Source organism: Pogonomyrmex barbatus, unplaced genomic scaffold, assembly GCF_055798465.1.
Source record: "Pogonomyrmex barbatus isolate J1 unplaced genomic scaffold, ASM5579846v1 scaffold8, whole genome shotgun sequence".
Taxonomy (NCBI): domain Eukaryota; kingdom Metazoa; phylum Arthropoda; class Insecta; order Hymenoptera; family Formicidae; genus Pogonomyrmex; species Pogonomyrmex barbatus.
The window spans coordinates 6,758,634-6,776,890 of record NW_028297182.1 but is presented as its reverse complement, the minus strand read 5'-3'; the positions used below and the strand labels follow the sequence as shown (position 1 = coordinate 6,776,890).

Here is an 18,257-nt window from a genome sequence, read left to right as displayed (position 1 = left end):
GCACTTGAGAAAAAAATTAAATAATAATAATAGAAATAAATTATAATAAATTAAATAATAATAAAATAAAAGAAAAAAATTTAGGTCATTTTAAAAAAATATATATATAAAGAGATTAAGTTTAGAAATTTAAAATAGTTTAGAGATTTGTATTGAACGTCTCAATTTCATTTCTTATAGTAGAATGAGGCTCAATATGTCATTAACAACATTTTTATAATACAATAACAATAATGTAATAACAATAATACGTTTTAACTTTGATTTATTTTAAATTTATTAAATGACATATAATTACATTTATTTCTTACTTTTATTTAAGAAAATCTAATATAATTCTAAGTTTTAAAATAGAAAGAAAAATTTTTTATTAATCTCTCAAATGCACGTTTTAATTTATATTTTGACCCAAACATCGATGCTTTATTGCGGGATGCTTGAGCGGCATTATTCCATGTGATTGGCTGATATAATAGGTCATTTTTAATTAGTTTATTATTGATGATTTTAAGGCTCCTGACTACTCAGCTAAGAACTCCGCGTTGACAATATAATATCAGCGATAGAAATTAAAAACTTGTTTATCCTTGTTTACTTTGTCCATTTTTATTCCTTGTCCATCTTTATATTAATAGAAAAAGTGAAAAGTAACGTACTGGCAATGAAATTTTTTAATGCATTTTTTGTTATTTCGTTATTATGTGTGGATATATTTATACTTACCAAATTCGTAAAAAATAGATGACAACTAAAGTTATCTTTGAATTTTATATGTAAAAGCATATTTTTCATTTCTTTCAACAGTCGTCAAATCGTATATTTTTGAATAAGCTTTATTTCATGCGCCTTTTATGGCTATTTATTGATTATCGGGAAGGAAAAGGATAGTAATCGTCCATTTTCATAAGTGTCTTAAAGCCATCTTAAATGTCGTTTTATTCAAATATCTTTTTATTTGCAAATTACGTAAATTTCGCTATGTCATTTCTCACCTATGACGTCACAATTCCAATGTGGCCGCGGTGATTAGCCAGGAGCCTTAATTAATATTATAATTTAAAGATTATTTCTTCGTTTCAATTATGTTGTCTTTGTATTCGGGATTATTTTGATATAATGATAATCGATAAGCAATTAGGAGCGTAGCGCGACGCAGTGTAACATTCCTCTTCTTTTCAATAACGTTTCTTAGCGATTCGTATAATTTGACGCGTTTACTATCCGCTAATCGAAGGGTTTCTTCAACGTACTAAAATCTCAAGATCTCGCATAGAAAAATTATTTATATATTTGTTTTATTATTAATTAGTTATTATTATTTGTTTGTCTCTTTGATATTTACTTAAAATTTTTCTTGTTTTCTGCGAAAAATTTGAGATTTTAATGCACCGCTTTCTTCCTTTGCATGATAGTAATAATTACAATAATAATAATAATAATAATAATAATAATAATAATAATAATAATAATAACAACAATAATAATATTATTAATCTTTAATCATTATAGAATACTTGTTTATGCTTCAATCTTTTTTCATATAACAAGACAAAATAATTACCGCAATACGTTAACTCGATAATTTACAATCATTAATTATATTTTTACGAGAGAGTACTTTTCAATTAAAGATATCATAACCCATAATTCACTGAAATTTATAATAATTACAATCATTACGTATAATTTTTTTTATATTCGTCAAATTGCATATAATTCTAAATGTCATTGAGTCTCGGCGGTAAATTATTTCTCTTGTTGATTTCGATACCGGTGTGCGAGCTGGTGCATGACAATAAGAAAAAAAAAAGAAAGATATCAACGGTTTAATGAACCGCCTTGCCTTATTCTTGAAGACTAACACTCTCTTTCTTCCCCTCTGTTACGCTGTGTGGATTCGCGCCGCGCCTCCTACCTACATTAGGGCGAGATGATAGATCGCATAGAGTACCACGTGGAACACGCGGTGGACTACGTGCAGACGGCCACGCAGGACACCAAAAAAGCACTCAAGTATCAAAGCAAAGCTCGACGGGTGAGTCCTCCCCAGATATCACGCGCCGAAGCCATTTCGTTTGCGTCTAATTGGTCACTCTTGTTTTTTTCCTCCCTATCGTTCCCACGTTCCCCCACCCCTCGACCCATCGGTGTTTCTTGAACCGCCCGTTTTGATTTTTCTCCATCCCCTTTTATACCGAGCCCGCTCTTACTTACTGGGTTACCCGCTGTTTAATTATATTATACGCTTCTGTTTGGTACGTAATATCGCTATATAATCGGTGTATTAATCGGTGTACATCCGCCCTTACACTCACCCTTCCTACGACGCGTAAGCAACTAACGACGGCGCTTTATGGGTTTCTTTCTCTTTATTTTTGTGTGTGTGTGTGTGTGTGTGTGTGTGTGTGTGTGTGTGTGTGTGTGTGTGTGTGTGTGTGTGTGTGTGTGTGTGTGTGTGTGTGTGTGTGTGTGTGGTGTGTGTCACTTTACTTTGTCGGCGTTGGTATTCGTGTCGATTCGCGCTCGATCGTAAAACGATATATAAATGTATATATATTACATTATATTATATACATATATATATATATATATGTGTGTGTGTGTGTGTGTATACTGTTATATGTGTGTGCATATTACTCTCTCTCTCTTACTCTCTCTCTCCCTTTATACATATAACTGTACATCGCTCTCTGTCCTCTGTTGAAACATGGGTGTGCTAATTGTGTGCCTCTGTCCATCAACCGCTCTGTTTACTACTATTACTCATACTACTAACCTTGCGTATTAATCTCTATGCTGTCGATAACTAATATGGATACGTGTGTGATTGTGTGTCGATGTGAAAACACGACGGCGCGTACGTGCTTGCGCACACACGTACGTACGACGCCTGGGGATCTGGCATTCTCCTGCCACGGGGGATGCTGCTTCTCTCTCTCTCTGTCTATACTCGCCGTGTACATAAATGTAACCCTTGGTGCATTGGTCCCCGCCTCCTCCGAGGTTGTTCCCCTCGACGAGCGAACCTGGTCCCACTTCAAAATCCTTCCTCTCCTCTTTCCCTCCCCCCCTCCCTCCACGTATGTCCCGATCTTGACCCTATCCTTCGTCCCACGCGCGGTACGGCAGGGTGAGATGATGGACCGCATTGAGTACTGCGTGAATCAGACCGGCGACCACGTGGGCCAGGCTCGGGGCGAGCTGATCAAAGCCGAAGAGTATCAAAGCAAGGCTCGTAAGGTAAAGAACATCAGACACCAAACATAGGCACGCGGCCGAGGGCCGAAACTGGGCGAATCTGTTTCTCGTGCAATATCGAGGGGGAGGATCGAAGGAAGGGCTTGCCGAGACAAAGGGCAGATTTCGCGAGTTTCGGTCAGGATCAGCTCGGTCGATATGAACGCTGCTAATCCGCGATTAAACTCTAAAGAGAAGTTTGCTGGCTCTTCATCCAAAATTATTATCGTTGAAAACGGTAGTACGTCCTTTTATTCTTTCCAATTCCTTTTTCTTTCTTTTTTTTTTTTTTTGCTTTTTTTTATTGTTTTTTTATTCGCCAGCGCGAATTTTGCGAGTTATGTTGAGTCAGATAATAATTTCTTTGGAATCCATTGAAGAGCGGTCTTGTCCCGTGAGTTGACTCAGAGGATTTACCGGACGCTTCTGAAGTACGGCACTCGCGATAAGGAATCGTTTCGCTTGGCGGCGTTCATCAAAAGATGACATCGCGAATGAATGAAGTTCGATAAAAAGGAGCAAAAAAGAATAAGTGCCTATTCAACGGGGGAGGGGGGAGGGGATTCGAGAGAGATTCATTTTTTTCAAGTCTTATCAAGCGCGACGACGGACTTCAAAATATTATCACGGAATAACATTCTTCTCTCGCATTGTTATCATTTTCTCCTCTCGCGATGCGCGATCTTCGCGTAGAATTCTGACCTTTCGCTTTTTCTGTCTCTCTCTCTCTCTCTCTCTCTCTCTCTCTCTCTCTCTCTCCCCCATTATGGATCTTTAAAGAACATTTTCACTTGGATACGTCTCAATTGAGACTCGCTCGGTTTGCCGCAGAGAATGGATGTTAAAAATAGCGAGACCAGATCGTGATTTAAGAAATGTCTGTTCAAGAAAATATGAATCTCTGCGTATGTAAGGAAAAAAATCTCGAAAATTTTTATAAATAATTTATATTGTATATATAAAATACATAGAATATGAAAGAGAATCAATATTAATCTTTAATGTTAATTGGTGTAGCAATGTATACGTATAGTTACCAGAACAATTAATTTTGAGGACATTTGTTTTTGAATATCTAATTTTGAAGATGCTTGATTCAAAATCAAACAAATTGCTGAAATTCCTTTTTGCTCCTAAAATAATTTCCTTCGTCTCTGATACTATCTACGATCAGGAACCTCGCGTCGAGTGGAACCCTTGTTTCTTGTGATTGATCTTTTGTGTCTAGTGTACAGTGTACAATTGCACTCGTGCTAATCATATTATTGTCTTTTGTGTTATGTGCGTGAGAAACAAACAATCTTGGGAATTTTGCGATTAAAGTCCATCGTAGGATCGTGGTAAAAGAGATGAAGTATCATCGATGTCGACTACACTAATAGTAGCGATAGAGGAATGCGCTGTTCTATAGATTTGCACAGAGACGATGTAATGATATGGATAGCGAATAAACGAGTTTTTTTTACGAGTTTTTTTTATAAATGGGTAGAACGGTTTTTGATGCTTGTGATTAACTCTAGTTTTGTGAACGCATCCGCATCATTAGTGATATGAAGAATGCGCTTGATTATGTTTGATAGTAAGCTTACTCTCCTTCCCCTAAAGTTATCGTCCGTATTAACACTATTTAATATTACATATATAATATAACAATAATAATTATTTTTAATTAACATACATCGTTCTGTGAATAATTTGATGAAAAATTTATTTAGATATTTATTTTGACCTTTAACAGAACAGCGAAGTCTGAATTTTATATTTTATATAATATTGCTTCTTTTATGGCTAATTGTAATTTTTTTTTTCTCTCGGGTTTTAATCCCTTATTTATAAGTTAACAATAACTAATAACAAGAAAAGCAAATATATTGTAGGTTTCAAATTTTATTTAATAATATCTAGATACAAACTGAGATATTAAATACAGACTATACAACACACACGCACACACACATACACACACACACATATATATATATATATATATACATAACTGATCTTACAATATTCAATAAAGTATATTTCGAAACATAGAAATACAAATACATAAAAATACAAATATATACAAATATATAGAAATTACAGGCACGTTCAGGGAAATAACATTTTTCTACTTTTTGATCATGATTTGCCGATCAAGGTGCATCACTTATATATCATAACGCAAATCAGCATGAATGAACACGTAAATCACATATTTTTCACACGCCTTTTCCCATTCGCTTCTTTTTCCACGAGTTTCGAGTTTTGATTTCCGATCCACTGCACTCGTACAATCGCAAGATTTTTTTTCTCTCTCTTATTTCACCTTTTTTCGCCGACGCCAAAAATATTTTTCTCATTCTCCTTTTTACTTTTCTGATTTCTCGAAGGTACGTATTTACGTCTTGACTTTCTTACAATTTTCTCACAAAGCACGCCGCGCAACACTATTTCGATACATCTTCGTCATTTTTTTCTCTCTTTTTCTTTTTTCGATTCTTTGTCAATGAAAAGCACGTACACGCGTATCTTATACGTGGCCTTCTCTGCTTTTCTGTCCACAGAAAATGATCTTCATCATAATCTGCGTCCTAATATCGGCGGTCGTATTGGTCGCCATAATAGTAGGGTTCCTTCCGAGAACCTAAACGGCCAAGGGGGTGTTTTTCTTTTTGCGGGAGAAGGAAGATTATGAGGGAAGGGGGCGAACAAGGGGCGCTTAAAAATTTCGAAAGAGAAGGCTGAGAGAGAAAGGAAAAATAAACGAGTATAACGCGGCAGCGGATATGTCATAATAATAACGTTAATAGTAGTAATAATATAATAATAATAAGATAACAATAATAATGCAAGAAAACTTAGTCGCGATCAATTCGGTGGAAAACGCATGAGATCCGGATGTGCAGTGTGATCAGAAGTCCCGGTGAGGGGGTGGGGGGAGATGGACGCTGAAACAATTATGGTGGCGGTGGTTGCCTATAAGAGCTGTGAACGTATCCCTAAAGTCGCATGTGCACTAAACTACCGTAAAGGAAAAAAAGAAATGGAAAATGCAAATAATAAAACGGGTGTCCCGTGCCGTTATCCTAATAACACACATCTATCCGTAATCTTACGACGATAATCCTCCGACTAATCTCTGTAACGAACAACTAATTAACGTAATAATCCGCACTCATCGAATCTGCTCGTTTCGAGTAAGTACACTTCATTACATTGCTCGACGTTCCTCCGGATCGTGGATATCTTGAGATGATAATTGCTATCTCGTCGGGATGCGACAATCTTAATTTCGGATCTCTGATTTCCCGTCTTGTCAGTTTTACTCGCGCGAGTAGTCGATAATTGTGCTCGCGATTGACTGTAAAAAAAAAAAAAAACTGTAAAGACGTGGAAACGCCTCAATTTCTGGAGGAAACTCGAGATCATTCGCGGAAATTTATTGTTTCACGATTTGCATTCGTCATTTGCCATTTATTTGACACGAAGTAGCGAAATTTTCGTTCCGTACTTCGAGCTGTATGTAATTGGCGAAGGGTAATGTATTTAGTAAAACTTTAGTCTAGGTTTTTTTTCTATTTATATATTTATATACGTGTGGTATATATATATATATATATATATATATATATATATATCAAAATTACGAATATATCAAGTATATTCTCCAAGTTTGCTGCATTTGATTTTATTTAAAAATGTTATGAATGCTTTAACTTAAATTCATAAGTCGACAATATGTTCAAATATTTTGTTCATAATATATAGTAAACAGAATTGAGAAAAAACTAAAACTGGAATTATAATCCTGGAAAAATGATCTAGATTACTTAACGAATTAAGAAATGTGAAGACAAATATGGAATGTAATCCAATTATAATATCTGTTAATTATTGAATTAAAGCAATAAAATGCAAGAAAATCGGAGTATATCGTTAACAGTTAGATTTAGAAGGCAAGTGCTGCTAGCTGGATGAACGCGAGTATAATAAACGTTTACGGATATTTTCAAGTGTATTTAATAATAATATAATTGAGCACTCGAAGTCGGAACTGTCATTTCATTTCGAACGCTTGTCCGGAACCATCGCGATTCTCGTTCAATCGCAACGTCATCATTTCGACTCTTTTCTCTGCTTTTCTTTTTATTTTCTTTTTCCAGACGGTCACGAAATTATTTTATTTTACAGAAATTGTTCCTGATAGCGATCTGTGTGACGATAGCGGTCATCATCCTAATTATCATTCTGGCAGTTAGCTTAAAATAGTTTAAGCATGCGCGCGACATTGACGAGGAAAAAAAAAAGTTAAGAATTCAAATTTAATGAAAACAAAAAGATAGAACAAATCGGAATGGGACAAGTATTTTCGATCGTTGAAATGTCCGTTATACTTTGTTCTTGTCTCATCCGTTGACGATGATGAGCCAAGATCGTCGCGAAGATCAGCCGTCGATTACGTCGATCTCGAACTTTCCGTCGGAGAGTTCGGATAGTGCGATTGCCATCGCCGTTTCTGATTCTCGAGGTATCGCCGATATCCCGCAAGATCGTTACGTTTATTTATTATTGATTCTTAATAAATTTTATGTGTTTATACGTTTATTTATTGTCATTTGTAACGAATTATTGATTTACCGCAGTCTCACGCTCGCGTCGTTTAGATTATGTATTGATGAATGTGACGGTAATCAGAATTCATCTGCGGATGTGACTTCCACGGGAAACATCTTGTATGTACATTTTGTGATACATCGTAACATCGGTAGAAGCTAGGAACGGTGATAAGACGAGCGTTGTGAGTTACACAAAGGTCAAAGAGAGACAATTACTTTATTAGTGAAGACTTAGATAAGTCAGTTCCTTTATTGCCTTTCCCGATACGAAAACGCGCAAAGTCGTAATATTAATTTTTATTAAATTCCTTTGAGGAAATTATTTTTCTCATTGAGAAGAAATCACAGTGTTGTGACAATTCGTATATAAACGCCAAACGATCGATATTAAATTAAATTTTTGAAACTTTCAAAAAGAAGTTATGGTACTCGCACGAATTAAGTATCATGTTTGTTTAAAATATACTATTATATTGGTATACTGCGAGTTTGTACTAAATCGTAAAAGTGGAGGTGAGAAACGCCGAGAAAGATTATCGAGATCGGTGTTTTCTTTGGGATGAATGGATCGATGTGCCACCACCGACAGCTTTTCCTCGCATTCGGGCGCACCTTTGCACTGCCTTTTGTTATCTGTTTCCCGTATTATTTTTGTCACACTTCACCGTTCCTAGTTCAAGTTCGAGCGAACGAACAGTAAAGATGGCGATTGCACAATCGAGAAGCACGCGCGAGATATGGGAGATGAAACACACGCGTCCTTTCTCAAGTCGTCTTCAAAGCGCGACTTGACGAAAAATTATCGATATCCGAAAACGAAATGCAGCGACAGCAAACTGAACTATTCACGGCTTTTCATTCCATTTCCCTTTCTACATTTGTCTCATCAACAAATATTGATAATCGATCTCGACTATCACATTCGTCGTCACGCTGGGGAAGAACAGGTCAGCGATATTTGAAGTAGAGTAAAATTACTCAAATGAAACGTCAATACCTACATTGTCCAAAATTTTTATTCCCATTCCATTTATTGATAAAATTAAGAAAATCAATACGACTGTTTGAGAGAGATTTAGAATGCAAAGGCAAAAATTATTAAAGTAGATTTTTTTTATCGATATATTGCAATTTTGTTGAAATTTTTGCTGAGAAATTTCGATGAGATTTCCTTTGACTTGGGAAAGTCACCCGCACTTTCGAGGAACGAAACATCTTCGAAACGCAGCGACGATGCTCGACGATGCTCGACGATGCTCGACTTCGCATTATCGAGCTTTGTTCCTGCCGAGGATAAAACGTGTTCGACGACTCGGCACCGCCGTGATTCGTTTGTTGTCGTCGCAGATTCATGTGGTGTTCGCATTGTCAGCGATACTCTCTCTCTCTCTCTCTCTCCGGAGGAGAAGGCGTTCCTGGCTTAACTGGCAGCGTGAGCCGGAGCTCGCGGGGACGCTTCGGGGATTTGTCCCAGAACTGATCGATCGTTCCTGCGCGAAATGCGACAGAGACGGTCGCGGACCTTCCTCGCCGCCGCGTGCTCTAGTCCTCTAGTCGCGTCTAGGCTGACGCGAGAGTTTCCGCTCTCGGTCGGGACGTTAATCCGCACGATGACGACGACGTATCTCGCGATACGTACACACGCTCCGATGAATCAGATATATCGATCGTCCGAACTCTAATAATCACCGTCGTCGCAATGCAGATCACCGCACGGACGCGGCGCCCGCATTGTACATGTAAATAATCGCAATTTGTATAGAGCAGATAATAATAATAATATAATAATAATAATAATAATAATAATAACAACACAGCGACGAGATCGGAGAAACGGAGGAAGAAAGAGTAACTCAGATATTAATCATTAACGCCGATGGTAGGGATTTTCTTCTCTTCGGGTGTATTTAACGTTAAAAAAAAAATAGAAAAAAGAAAAGAAGAAGAAGAAACTGTTAGATAGGAAATACGGCGGCATCGTTCACATGGCACGCCATTTTTTTTTTTTTTTTTTTTTTTCTCTATTATTACTTGTCGCCTTGCAGAAGAAGGAAAGAAGAGGCAGTTGTTCGCTGGTGACAAACCAGACGCGAACGTAAAGCGAGATGTAACAATAATTAGCGCTGATTATACGAAATGATAGTAGAATCGCGAAGATAATAGAGGATAATAAAATTCGCGTCGCGTTTTATACAAACGGCAGCACGTTCGTTCCGATCGTTCGTGAGGATCGATTCACGGCATAAGCTGGCTTGGCAGTACAGTGCTCGCTACGAGGAAAGGGGGAGAGAAACAAATGGAATGGAGGCAAATTAGGGATACGCACCGTTGAAACTGCACGGAAGGAGGCCGGAACTCTGAAGAAAGTCGACGTTAACGGCGTCGGTTAACGAAGGTCTGTATCCCCTGTTTTTTCCAATTAATGCTGATCTCTTCGATCTCACCTACAATTCCCGTTTTATTCTGTTTGTATTAGAGGTAACAGAAAGACTTTAAGATTTTAATTATTGATGTGTCACGAAAAATATTTTCACTTTCTAAATACAGAACGTCATGATTAACACTATTGATTGATTATGTTTTTTTTTTTTCTTCGTGCATAAGATTCGTTCTAGATTTCTCACACTTTCTATCGCTGTTTAATTTTTCAACTAAAGTAATCGCCAAATATTTTAAAGTGATTAAAAACTTTGCACGAAATCTGTATTTAAATACGGAATATAATATTTCTAATTCTCATACTTGAACGTATAAATGTGAATTTTTTATCAGGGACAAATCGAAATTAGTTAAAAAGTTTATAGATGATGAGGGAGATAAAAGATTTGAAATTTATATATATTGAAGATATGATTAAAATTAAGAACACATATAGCGAGTTAAAATGATTTAATTAGAATTGTAACATAAACCTGATCCCGACACTCCATTTTGTTTTCAAAATCGGAAGTTTAGATATTGCAAGAGTCAGCTTCTGTTCAGTTGCAATTTCTTGCCAGTTGTGTATGTCACAGTTATACACTCATACATCATTTTTTACACAGGCCATTACAAAGGTGCGTCCCCATGCCGGCAACGAGCAAGACCCAATTTCTTTCAGGTGCTCCACAATACGATAGATCGATAAGTAAACAATTATAATGTATAGGGTAATAATAATGGACAGAGGTATCGAGAGCATATGAGTAAGGTGTTGAATATGAGAGATTGAGCGGGAGATAAAGAGAGAGAAATGAGCATAGAAAGATTTAGGAAAGAGTCGAGAGAGAAAGAGAGAGAGAGAGAGAGAGAGAGAGAGAGAAAGAGAGAGAGAGAGAGAGACAGTTTTGTAGTAGATTATATTAAACTTTTATCGATCTCTGTTAATGCCGAGTGCAGAAGAAGATCATGATCATGATTTGCCTCGCCGTATTGGGCGTTGTCGTCGCCACCACCATCGGTGGATACTTCGGACTGTGAACGCCAAAACCAGGTACGTACGGACACGTGACATGCTGTGCGACATTTGACATTTTATGATATTGGGAATATCAGGTCCAGACAGTGATAAGAACATACTGCGCGATACGAATAACGGATTTATTGACGGATTTATTGATTTAACGACGTTTGACAATCGCTGTAATTGTAATTTGATTCGCTGCTACGTCGAAATAATACGTGCAATGACGTCGAGTTTTAACTTTAAATTAATTTTTTATTTATCCGTTAATTCACTTTTCGCACCGTGATTGATTTGCTTACTACTATATAACTAAATAACAGCACTAAACTAGGCATTTCCATTCTAGCGTTAAATTGATAAGATTTTTATGTGCCGACGAACAGTCGGCAATTGCACTGCCACTGTACGCACTCGGACGATCTTTCTGTTCAGAAAAGTCCAAAGACATCAGCAACATCGTGTACCTAATTCCGAACCGCCGGCAGCGTCAGCATTCACTCATATCGCTTCGATACGTGAAGCTGATCGCCATTCGGACGAGAGGAGATTGTCATTATTGAAGGTGCCATCATCGGCGCGCTTCTGTCGTAACACCCATCATCGCTAGAGCCTTCAGTCTATCACACGCGTTCTCCAGCTCGACACGAAGAAAACCAAAGAGATAAAGGATCATCACCGTCGTCGTCGTCGACGTCGCCATCGCCATCGCCATCGCCATCGCCATCGCCATCTTCATCGTTGTTCGTCGTCGTCGTCGTCGTCGTCGTCGTCGTCGTCGTCGTCGTCGTCGCTCCGTTTGCGTCATCCTCGACTCGAAAGTCTCCTCCGATAGCTAGTTGCGCTAGTTGCGTTTGGTTGAAAAAAAAGTACGAAAAGAGGAGAGAGAAAGAAACAAGTATTAATCCCTCGTTTTTCTATTCAAATATTAATTCGACCATTTTCTCCGACAGATCCGTCTTTTTGGCAGTCAGTCCCAAGTCAGTATCCTCTCCCGCTCGCTCATCCGCGAGGAAGCTTTAAGCTGTGAGCTCTTTTTGTTTATACATCGGTCTTTTTTCCTTCCCTTCCTCCCTCCATTTTCCTCTCACGCGGCAAAGATAACAGGCGACAGGAGACCTCGCAAATAGAACGGGAACCGAGAAAACCGAGAGCCAGCTAAGCTGTCGCGACTTTAAAATGTGATCAGAACTGTCGATCGAAGAGATACGCATCGTCGGTCAAGTCGACATCCACGATCGACGCTCTGACACACAACGTCGTCCTATCGTCGACAGGATGATCATTGACACGAGGACACTGCCGGTGTTTCCCCTCTTCTCTCTCTCCCTCGCCCTCCTCCCCTCGCCTTTCCCCCGCGCACACGACATCATCCCCCCCCCCGTCGAATGCCACGAGACATGATTATCGATGCACGTTGCGCGTCATCGCCGGAAACGGTGATCCGCGTAACGCGACCTTCGCGGTATCCGCCTCGTTTGCGACCCGACCCCCGACATCTAATGGCGCTTATCTGTGTAACGCGAAGGCGATGAACGGCTCGCGGCTACAACTTTCTTATCGCTGCGAAAGATATGATGTACGACGCACGCGCGAAAGGTGCCGCTCGAAAGGCCACTTTCTTTGACTGTGATTTGTACAATACAAGAAAAAAAAAAAAAAGAAAGAAAAGGAAAAAGAAAATTTCGGACGGAGTCACTCTGGAGTCACATTCTGAAAAGGCGATCCTGCCCTGTTGGATCCAGTCTTGTGTCCGCTTATACACGAGAGATAAACCGCTGACTAAAAAATTTGTACGCCGAATTTGCATTGTCCACGGTAGATAATCGTAACTTTCACTGGTACATTCCGTTACGGTGATACACTGTTAGATAAATAGTAAACGCCAATCGGTATCAGTGTAATAACTCACATTGATATTCATGATAATTTCTAGCGATTTCTATACGGTACATTTTACGCGGAGAGCTGTTCCAAGCTTTCGGACGAGAATTTCCTCCGAACTCCTTTCTCCCTTGAGATCGAAAAGTTCGAGTATTTAGCGGTTAATGTTTATCAAAAGTAGCGGATATTACTTAAGCGAGGATTAGCGCCGACTAAGTAATAATCGCAAATTTCTACTACCTCAACCAGCGGTTTAACCCTCGGCTATACATATCACGCCAGTTCCGAGTAACAATTTTCGACATCTCTACACCTCTCTGTATCCGGATCGATCATGAGGAATCGGCTAGATGTTTCTTCTTCGCAGAAAAGACGGCACGTTGAATGCGAATCGTGAGGTTAAATTCGCGAAGCGCATAACTTAAGTAGATTGTGCACCAACGTTGGCCAACTATGGTTCGCGAAGTTCTCTTTTCACGCGCATAAAAGACAGCAAGGCATTTACTAATGTACAGTTAGTATATTAGAGTTAGTTACTGCTAGAATCAGGGGCTCTAGCTTCGTCTAAGCTTAACTGGGCATTCCCTTTCAGCACTTCGTGTTACTCGCTACTAGTTAGCCGACACTGGTTTGGCACAATCGACTCTCGAAGCACTCGATTAATTTACGATGATAAGGGCATCGATGTGATTTTTATAACGGGTATTTTAAATCAGTAAAAGCGTACCGCGCACTCATTGTGTCTCGTTTGCTCTAAACGACAGTTCAATCGAGAAGGTGTTTCGACCAATAGGTGTTCAGTGAGAGAAACAATCAATTCTTCCAGTATTTCTATTTAGCTGTAATTAGCGCGATATAGCGAGGTGTAGACGGAGCGATTGTGGGCGTAATTGCGCGACGTCGCGTTTCAGAATGTGACTGGCAGAAGCGACGACGGATGTCCAGGCACGTCATAGATATTAGAATAGATTTTCATTATTATATATTACGCGAGATAAGTGAATAGATTTTGCTTTTAGACGTTTAATTTGATCGATATTTTTATTTTTCTTTCACCGGTTCGACGGATTTGTCATCTTCGATTTCGTGTTGCACGATACGCCATTAGGTATTGGGTATGATGACTATGGATCGTCAACCGCGTCAACTCTCGAACCTTGAACGATAGTTGTTTTGCGTCTTCTGTAATCTCGGCGGACCCTCAACAAAAGTAATTCCCCGCGCTGCCTCCTTAAGCACTCTTTTCGCTTGACAAAAGTGTAACTGCCTTGTATTTGCGCTAGCCTTGAAAATTCCTCTCTCACGAACGATTGATCCGACTTTGAATTATATTTGCGATTTGCATTTTTTTTTTTTTTTTTTTTTTTTTTTTTTTTTTTTTTTTTAACAATTTAGTATGTGGATCTTGAAGCCACTGTCGCGCATCTCTAAATAACACAAACATCTTTCGTTTCTTTTGAATGTTAATTAATGTGCATGAAAAAATAACTATAATTAAAATTATATATATTTTCTTGCGCAAAAAAATTTTTTCAAATTTCCTTCAATTTATGCGAGGGTTCTCGAAACCGACCATGCGAAAAGTGTATCATCTTCGAACCGATTAACCCCAACTTGGAATGAAGTAACGGAGGGCATGATAAGCGCAGGAAACAAGAGACATTGCGTGTGAATGAAAAAAAGTGCGAATGCGCGTGTGCGTGTGCGTGTGCGTGTGCGTGCGTGCGTGTGTGCGTGTGTGTGTGTGTGTGTGTGTGTGTGTGTGTGTGTGTGTGTGTGTAAGAAGCAAAGAAATCCATTAAGCTGCAGCAATAATATAATTATAGGTGTTACGGAGAAAAAAAAATAACTAAAGAATAATCCTATTGGCGGAAAGAATGAGCGAGATATTGTACGTACACGGATATATATACATATACATATTAAAAAAAAAAATATATATATATATAAATAGATAGGTAGATAGAGAGAAGTGTCATGATCGAGGAGAATGAAGAATAATATTGATAACAACAATTATTATTGGCAGCGCCTACATATTGCTCCTTGACAGATTAATGTATCGGACGGAGTGCTGGCGACGTTAATGTTAATGTTTTGTTGAGTATATTATAATTATTACGAACGTTGAGGTGCATACATTCTACAGAAGATTATGGGTTAATGTTTAAACGGAAAGGGGAAAGAAAAAAAAAAAGAGGAAAATGATATAACGATGAACGATTACGATTCGTGCACTGCACATTAAGCGTGCGTTGCTGTAATAATTAACATTAAATAATAATAATAATTATAATAACGATGATTAAGAAGATATTAAGATCACACCTTGCATTGTACAGAAAGCATAATAATTGTTAGTCTAGGTAGAACAAACATTTTACGATCTACTATCTAATTATAATCCTGTATAATTAAGATGGCTGGAGATTTAATAATCGCGTAATCCCTCTATCACGAGTTATGGTGTTCGTCGATAGGTATATCACTCTCTGATACTCATTATCTAGCTGTTTAATGAATTTCGTTGAAGGGAGGATGCTTTGTCCGCGCGCTGAGAAGCTTCGCGTTACTCTAAAAAAAAAAGAAGAAGAAGAAGGAGAAAAGAGATATCCCTTTCGACCGGAACGAGGTAAAGAAGACAAATCGCGCGGATGCGAAAGCACGCCCTCTCTCTTCAAGCTGTACGTTTCCATTCATTCGGCCGCGTAAACACTTTGCGTATATCCTATATATGCTTGAAACTTGCGTTGCTGTCTCCTTGTGCTCTATCGAGTCGCCTAATTAAACGTATCGCGTAACACGTAACGTACGCTAACGTACCTATCTTCCCTATGTTTGTTTAATAACGCGTCGATCTTTCGCGTAGTCTTGTTCGCCTTATTTCTCGGATCAATCGATTTTTCGTAACGGATCGTCGCAGACGAGTCCATCTGAAGTACATCCGACGTATCCGCTTTCGCAGTGATCCATAACGCAGATCTCGTAACTTTAGCTTTATAACGATCTCCTCTCCCTAGTAGGGACTGAGAGGAAGAAAAAAAAAATATACACCTATCGTCGTCAATTTCTTATCGTTAGATAAAGAAAGAGATTCTATAAGAGTAACGTTGCAGTCTGTCGGCGTACGATTGCCGACTACGTAAACGTTAAAACGAATCTGGCCTAAAGATTTAAGGAAACATCGCGTCTCCTCGTTACTGTCGATCGATCGATCATCCTGACGTTCATTCTCGTCTTATCCGGGAGACAAATTTTAATCCCCAAAGGGCTAAGAACGGCCGTTCGGATGTGTCTTAATCTCGTTGTCTTTAATCTGACTTGTATCTCGCTTTTGATCTCGCTCGTTTCAGCAGCCTTCGGAATCCTTCCCTTTCACACTCGCGATTACGTTCATCATCACGCCACCACCGTCAGCTAAGACGCAAGAGAGCATTTTCTTGTTTTTTTTTCTTTTCTTTTTTTTTTTTTTTTATCGGACGAACCGGAGCAGCGTTCGCGAAGTCGGCTCTGTCGCCGTTTAAGAATCGCGCAGTCTGGTGAACGTCGGATGCTTAGGTCGCGAGTTTATCGCGAACGTTCGAAACGTTTTCCCCCACGTGCGAGCATCTCATTAGGTAGCTAATTGCGGAAGCTGACGCGTCTTCCTTGAGAATCTCCCGACCGCGTGCAAGACATGGTGGCAGTTTAAAAAGCGCCGACAAACGTGTCAAGAGGGACAAACTATTGAGAAACATAACGAGAACGAGAAATCGCGGTTCACACATTCACAATTTCCGCGTTCTCGAACTTACATTTGTTCATCGCGATTAGCCGGAGTATATACTGCGGACGATTGAGTAGAAAGAGAGAAGGAGAAGGAGGGACATCGTTTAATAATTATTAAATACGCTATTTCATTGCATTTATACGTAGAATAGGATAGAACAAAGATTGTGCAGCGGGTCGATCTACGTAGGGATCTTTGGACGTGCGATCCACTTCCGGACATAGAAAATACACGCGAAAGAGGAAGAGGAGAGGGAAGAAGAAAAGGAAGAGGGGGGGGGGGAAAGAAGAGAGATGAGACGCATGTAAATAGGAAAGATCAATCTGGTGTCCGTGAGCATGTGGGTCGATGTCATGTTGGTGCAATTATTAAATACGAGAGACTACTACTTCAATAACCTTATGAGTGTCAATTCCAATTTCAAGTGTAAATCGTAATTTCGCGAGAGTTTTAAGAGAAAAGAAGAAAAAAAAAAGAAAGGCAAGAAAGAGAGAGAGAGAGAGAGAGAGAGAGAAAAAGAGTTGATGTGGCAAGGAGGGAGAAGAGTCTTAAACAATTTAAAAATAAAAAGTAAGAATCGCACGCGCATATCACGGCGTGGCAAAGTGAGATTATTAATAAACTTAATTTATTGAAACCTAATAAAAAATATTAGAAGCGAAGGAGTATCTGTATGCGCGCGCGCGCGCGCGCGCGCGCGCGCGTGTGTGTGTGTGTGTGTGTGTGTGTGTGAGAAAGAGAGAAAAAAATGTGCGCGCGAGAGAGAACGCATGAGAGAGAAACATGTTAAAACTTAAAACAATGAAAAAGTAAAAAAAAAAAAAAAGAACAGAAACTAAATCGTAGCACGTGCTGGAGTAACAAAGATAATGGATACTTTTTATTGTAGGTATTTCATATAGATGAAAATTCGTAAAAAATAATAAAAAGAAGCATAACACTACTGTATTACACAGAAATACTTACTGAAAGAAAAACTCTAACTCTCAACGGTGTTTTTTCTGCCTATACGTATATCCGACGTCTCGCGAGCGCGCGCTGTGTAATTTCTCTTCCGCGTATAAGAAAAACTCTAAATGCTGAACGGAAAGTCGCGAAAAGGAGCGTTAAAGAAAAAAAAAAAAAAAAAAAGGAGAAAAGACAGCAAACGCGTCGATATAAATCTGGCATCTTGCGTTCTTGTCTCTGACTAACGATTAACCGCTATTACTATTACTATTATCATCATCATCATTGACACTGTACAAAGTCGGCAATAATTTTAAGAGACACTCCTCCACTGAGACATCCCCCCCGTCTTATGTAATCGTTTGTTCGGGGACGA

General features: G+C 38.8%; 1 protein-coding gene across 9 annotated transcripts in view; it reads left to right on the top strand.

Annotated features, from left to right (window-relative positions):
- The window catches only part of Syx1A (syntaxin 1A), a 71,733-nt gene extending 53,661 nt beyond the window's left edge, over positions 1 to 18,072 (top strand). The window contains exons 8-12 of one of the 9 annotated variants that reach the window (XR_016141154.1): positions 1,925 to 2,035; positions 5,787 to 6,419; positions 7,414 to 10,233; positions 10,883 to 11,310; positions 11,716 to 18,072. Coding sequence is in view for 2 of the 9 variants with exons in the window: in XM_089084088.1 (XP_088940214.1) it covers positions 1,925 to 2,035; positions 11,217 to 11,297 (192 nt within the window). In the remaining 7 variants the exon portion in view is untranslated. Of the gene's footprint in view, positions 1 to 1,924; positions 2,036 to 3,129; positions 3,241 to 5,786; positions 10,234 to 10,882; positions 11,311 to 11,666 lie in introns of all 9 variants that reach the window. The other 8 variants (XR_016141155.1, XR_016141158.1, XR_016141157.1 and 5 more) reach the window with 8 other exon arrangements.
- The last annotated feature ends 185 nt before the right edge of the window (positions 18,073 to 18,257 follow it).